Source organism: Arachis ipaensis, chromosome B3 (assembly GCF_059453495.1).
Source record: "Arachis ipaensis isolate K30076 ecotype BB chromosome B3, ASM5945349v1, whole genome shotgun sequence".
Lineage (NCBI taxonomy): Eukaryota > Viridiplantae > Streptophyta > Magnoliopsida > Fabales > Fabaceae > Arachis > Arachis ipaensis.
Window position 1 is genome coordinate 6,425,222 of NC_142438.1, and position 6,345 is coordinate 6,431,566.

At 29.1% G+C, this 6,345-nt stretch overlaps 1 protein-coding gene across 1 annotated transcript; it reads left to right on the forward strand.

The window, feature by feature from the left end:
• The first annotated feature begins 3,520 nt into the window (after positions 1-3,520).
• On the forward strand, positions 3,521-6,112 carry LOC107632301 (protein NLP9). The gene is made up of 4 exons (XM_088508711.1): positions 3,521-4,284; positions 4,349-4,472; positions 4,613-4,906; positions 5,006-6,112. Exons 1-4 carry the CDS (start codon positions 3,526-3,528, stop codon positions 5,566-5,568), a joined length of 1,740 nt encoding a protein of 579 aa, XP_088364837.1. The 5' UTR covers positions 3,521-3,525; the 3' UTR covers positions 5,569-6,112.
• Positions 6,113-6,345: the final 233 nt, after the last annotated feature.

Genomic DNA, 6,345 nt, shown 5'->3' on the forward strand with positions numbered 1-6,345 from the left:
TTGGAATTGTCATGCATTTAATATAGTGATAGTGATTGCGCCATTCAAAAACCTTTCCTTTTACAAAGAGTCTTTTGGATTTTTTTTATCTCGAGGTGCATTTTTTTGGAACTGTCATGCATCTAATATAGTGATAATGATTGCGTTGTCTAAAAATCTTTCCTTTTTACAGAATTTTTTAGAACTGTCATGCATCTAATATAGTGATAGTAATTGCACTGTTCAAGAATTTTTTTATCTCAGGGTGCCACGCATCTAATATAGTTTATTTTTTTCTGGATCTCGAGGTACGATCCATGCATCTAATATAGTTTTTTTTTTGGATCTCGAGGTGCGATTTTTCAGAACCGCCATACAACAAATAGTTTTTTATTAGGTTTAACAAAGAGTCAGAATTTTCTTTTGAATAATGGAAAGGGCGAATAATGGGAATGGAACTTCTTTTGAATAATGGAAAGGGCGAATAGTGGGAATCGAACTCGCGTCTTCTCCTTGGCAAAGAGAAATTTTATTATTGGACTATATTTGGATATTTGAATTGTATTTGATACATAATATATCAATTTTATTTATGTTTTAATTTTATATAGATTACTCTATGCTTTTAATGTTAATAGGATTTTTTAAATATTATTTTTTATATTTTCTTATTCTTTAATTTTATATAAGTTACTATATTCTTTCAATGTTAATAAATTCTTTTTAATAGGTATAAATTGAGTTAAATTCTAATTTATTTTCACATTTTATATTTACTTTTTGTTATATTACTATATAAATCAACATTCACTTTGTATAATTTTTTTATCCCTCCTCACATAATCTCATATCTTTTTTTTTCCTACCACTTTTGCTAAATATATATATATATAGTAAGTAACTATGTAATTGTATTTATTAAGAAGAAAGTGAAGAAAAAAATGACAGTGACTCAACTAACCATGATAAAGAAGATTTGACTTAAATTACTTTTTAATCCTTTTGTTTCTAATTGAACTACTTTTAATTATTTTATTTCTACTTCTTATGTGTCTTATTATTATAGCTTAGGATTTTTTTTTCATTTTTCTTCTCACTCTCATGACATTTATTTTTTTTAGATTACTCTATAATTTTATATTCTCCTATTCTCTATTTTTATATAGGTTACTCTATCTTTTTATAGTCTCTTACTATTTATTTTTATATAAGATACTGTATGGTTTTAATGTTAATATTATTTCTCTTTAATGGGTATAAATTGAGTAATAAAACATAATTTATCCTCTTCTTTTATACATAAGGTTTAGGGTTTTTCAAAAGTAACTTTTTTGAGTTTTTGACTTATAGAAAGTAGTGGTATTAATGTCTGGTGCAATTTTCAAAACCAAATTGTGGTTTTCTAAGAAACTATTTAGAAACTTATAGAGAAGTTAAAAAAATGACTTCTCTCATAATACTACTACTTTTTATCACAAATCTATAAAATAAGCACTTTTAAAGCTAAAAACCCAAATACAAAATAATTTATTTATAAATTACTTTTAATATAATTATTTATTATTTAAGTTATTTTTCAAAAGGAGTTTAATTAAGCTGTTTATCCAAACTGAACCTTACTCCTTCTTATGTTTTCTATATAAATTAACATTTACTTAACACCTCTTCTTTATCTTCTCTTTCACATAATATCATGCCACTTATTTTTTTTCCTCCATTTTTATTAATATTTTGCACAAATATTTAAAGAATTCAGTTGATAGCACAATTCTTTTTTTAGTTTGATAAACATATGTATAAAGTAATAAATTCTTAAAATACTAAATCTTTACAATTTTTTTTTATTTTTGGTTTAATTATATTCACTAGTTATTTCAATCATATATTTTTTTTTTCTTTCAATAATTTATAATTTTTAATATCATTTAGTTAATTTAAGTAAGGACTACTACGCCTTCACGTCTTATGTCCCAGGCACTGTAAAGAACATGCTTCCCCCAACCGCCCCAAAGTTGAACTTTCACAATAATGGGTTTTCATATGGATTTAAAAACTTCTTACTCAGATTGGTTATTTTCTGTGCAGTGTCTATCAAATAACAAAAGAGCAGCTTTAACAGAGATAATTTATGTGTTACGAGCTGTGTATCATGCGCATAGTTTGCCACTGGCATTGATATTTCAAAGTGCGTGCGATATTTTAGAACTGTCATGCAACAAATAGTTTTTTATTGAGTTTAAGAAAGATTCAGAATTTTCTTTTGATTAAGGGAAAGGGCGGATGGTGTGAATGGAACCCGCGGCTTCTCTTTGACCAAGAGAAGTTTTATTATTGGACTATATTTATATTTTTGAATTATATTTAATACGTAATATATTAATTTATTTATATTTTAATTTTATATAGATTATTTTATATTTTTAATGTGAATAAAATTTTTTAAATGTTATTTTTTATATTTTATATTTTTTAATTTTATATAAATTATTATATTCTTTCAATGTTAATAAATTTTTTTTAATAGATATAAATTAAGTTAAATTTTAATTTATTCTCATATTTTATATTTATTTTTAATTATATCATTATATAAATTAACATTCATTTTATATAATTTTATATCTCTTTTTTTTACTATTTTTGTTAAATATATGTTCCAAGTAACTATGTAATTGTATTTATTAGGAAAAAATGGAGAAAATGATAGTGACTCAACTAATCATAAAAAAAAAGATTTGACTTAAATTACTTTTTAATTCTTTTGTTTCTAATTGAACTACTTTTAACTATTTCATTTCTACTTCTCATGTGCCTTATTATTATAGCTTAGGATTTTTTTTTTTTTTCTTCTCATTTTCATAACATTTATTTTTTTTAGATTACTTTATAATTTTATATTCTCCTATTCTCTATTTTTATATAGAATACTATATGTCTTCTCTGTTAATATTATTTCTCTTTATTAGCTATAAACATAATTCATCCTCTTTTATAATCATTCTTTCTTATAATTATTATATAGTGTTACAACTTAAGATTCTTCTTTATTTTTCTTCTAACTATTATGTCATTTATTTTTTTAGGTTACTCTATACTTTTTATAGTCTCTTATTATTTATTTTTATATAAAAAATAAGATACTGTATGATTTTAATATTAATGTTATTTCTTTTTAATAGATACAAATTGAGTAATAAAATATAATTCATCGTCTTTTTCATACTTACTCTTTCTTATGTTTTCTATATAAATCAACATTTACTTAACACTTCTTCTTTATCTTCTCTTTTCACATAATATCATACCATTTAATAAATTTCTAAAATATTATACCTTTATATTTTTTTAATAATTTTTGGTATAATTGTATTCAGGAGTTATTTCATCCATATATTATTTCTTTTTCTTTCAATAATTTATATTTTTAATATCATTTAGTTAATTTAAGGACTATGTCCCAGGTACTGTAAAGAACATGCTTCCCCCAACCGCCCCCAACAACAATAAATAGAAGACAAGGGCCAAAAACAAAGTTGAACTTTCACAATGCTGTATTTTCCTATGGATTTAAACACTTCTTACTCAGATTGGTTATTTTCTGTGCAGTGTCTATCAAATAACAAAAGAGCAGCTTTAACAGAGATAATTGATGTGTTACGAGCTGTGTGTCGTGCGCATAGTTTGCCACTAGCATTGACATGGATCCCCTGTTATTATAGTGAGGGGATAGGAGATGAAGCTTCAAGAATACGGACTAAAGATGGGCGTAAAATTCCCGGTGAAAAAACTGTACTATGCATTGAAGAATCAGCTTGCTATACAAATGATATTGTGGTAGGAGGATTTGTTCGTGCATGTGTTGAACATTATCTCGAGGAAGGGCAAGGTGTAGCTGGGAAAGCTCTTCAATCAAATCGTCCATTCTTCTATCCCGATGTGAAGGCCTATAATATTAGTGAATATCCCCTTGTTCACCATGCGCGAAAATATAAGTTGAATGCCGCCGTTGCAATCAGGCTAAGGAGTATACATACCAATGATGATGATTATATAATAGAATTCTTTCTACCTGTCAATATGAATGGAAGTGAAGAACAGCAACTTTTATTAGACAATCTAGCAGGTACTATGCAGAGAAAGTGTCAGACTTTGAGGAAAGTTTCGGATGCTGAATTACATGGGATAGAAGGCTCGAGTTTTTGCTCTATGTCTAGGGGAAACTCTCATATGGCGCCGGATGGTGACCATGATTCGGTCCAGCCAATGTCCGTGACAAACAATGAAACGGAAGCTGCTCATAACCAGGTATATCTTAACAGTTGCTTCATTTGAGAAATTATTTATTATAATTTATGATTCAACTTTGTAGGCAATGGAGGGATCAAGAAAGCAGATTGAGAAAAAGAGAAGTCCAGTGAAGAAGAATTTTAGCTTGAGTGTTCTCCAGCAATACTTCTCCGGTAATCTTAAAGATGCGGCTAAAAGCCTTGGTGGTAAGACTACTACAGCTTTGTCCGTGCTGATTTCTTTAATTTATTCAATCAGCATATTATTTTGGATTATATGATAGATGATAAATATTTGTGAAAAACACCAAGATGATTATTATTGACAAGTAATTCTTCTTGAACAGTTTGCCCAACAACCCTGAAAAGGATATGCAGGCAACACGGAATTGCAAGATGGCCATCGCGCAAGATTAACAAAGTGAATCGCTCGTTAAAGAAAATACAAACCGTGCTCGACTCGGGTGTGGAAGGAGGACTGAAGTTTGATCCTTACAAGGGGGGATTTATGTCAGGAGGATCAAGCAACCAAGAAATTAATGCACATAAAAGTTCTCTCTTCCGGAAGAAATGTTCTGTAAAATATCCTGATCCTGCAGCAAAAGATGCAGTCACCATATCTCCGGCATCCGGTAGCAAAGGTGAGAATTTAGCCGTTAACCAGCTTCTGCATTCAGACATACTTATCTCTAATTCCAAGGGTGAGTTGAAGAAAAACAAAGCTTTTTCTGTTGATGTAGATTCAAAGCCAATAGCCATGGGTGATGGTGGATTACGCCAAGAACCCTTTCCGGTTTCTATTTTGGAAAGTTCTAGGTGTGATGTAGCATATCACAGTCCAAACTCCCTGGTTGCCGATGAGATGGAAACTTATCTGAATGGGGCTGACAAGCTCGGCGAGCATCACAATCCCACTACTTCAAGCATGACAGACTCGTCGAGTGGCTCTTGCTCAATTTTGCGCCCCAGCTCATCTGGCTCTCCGAAATTTGAGAATCGGAAACATTTGAAAGCCAAATCACCTTGTGTTCGTAGGGGATCAAAAATTATTGTCAAAGCTGCCTACGGAGAAAATATTATCCGTTTCAAGTTTGATCCTGCAGCTGGTTGTCTCCAGCTCTATGAAGAAGTTGCAACAAGATTCAAATTACAAATCGGATCTTTCCAACTCGAGTATCTCGACGATGAAGACGAATGGGTGAGGATGGTAACTGACACAGATTTGGAAGAATGCATAGAAATGTTTGATGATCTTGGCACCGCTGTGAAATTTCTTGTTCGCGAGCCGTGCAGTAACAGTTGATGAATTCAATGAACCACAAGAAATCTTTGATCCAAATAACTTCAATGACACATCCAAGACATTTCATAGAAATGTCTTCATCTGACTTGTGTGGTTGAGTTCTTCTGCCAACATATATATTTCATTAGCATTGTCTTTTAGCCACACAAGTGATATGAAAACATTTTTATGGAGTTTTTTGGATGTGGTATTGGGGTTATTTAAATTGAAGATTTCTTGTAATTCAATTTTCAAAGAGGAAAGGACCTTGAAGCACAATCATACTTCTTTAAAGTGTCTAATAGAGTCACAAGTAAGCACTAGAATAATAAATACGTAATTCTATACATGAAGGATGCAGCTTATACAGTTTTATAGTTAAATAGTTGCTGTCAAGAGTGAGATAAATAGTTCTAAGTTACTTTTATCCCAGTTTTTGTATAAAATTATCAATAATTTGGGATAGATACTGTAAATAAGTTTTTCTATAATTTTATTGTTTTTATTCTCACAGGATAATTTAATTAATAATAAAAATTAATACGAGTGCTTAATAACTATTATTTCTACTATTTTTGGTGTATTATTTATCCAAAAACTTGCATAGCAAAAAAGGTAACAAATAAAAGCAAGAAAATATAGTAGAGACATTTTTATCAGGTACAAAAAAAGATCTCTCAAATAATTACATTATCTTTTCATAATCTATTTATTTATTAATAATATATTATAATAGAATTAAAGGTTCCGTATTTATTCTTAACTTTTTAGGATTTTATTGTTCAAGATATCAAATTC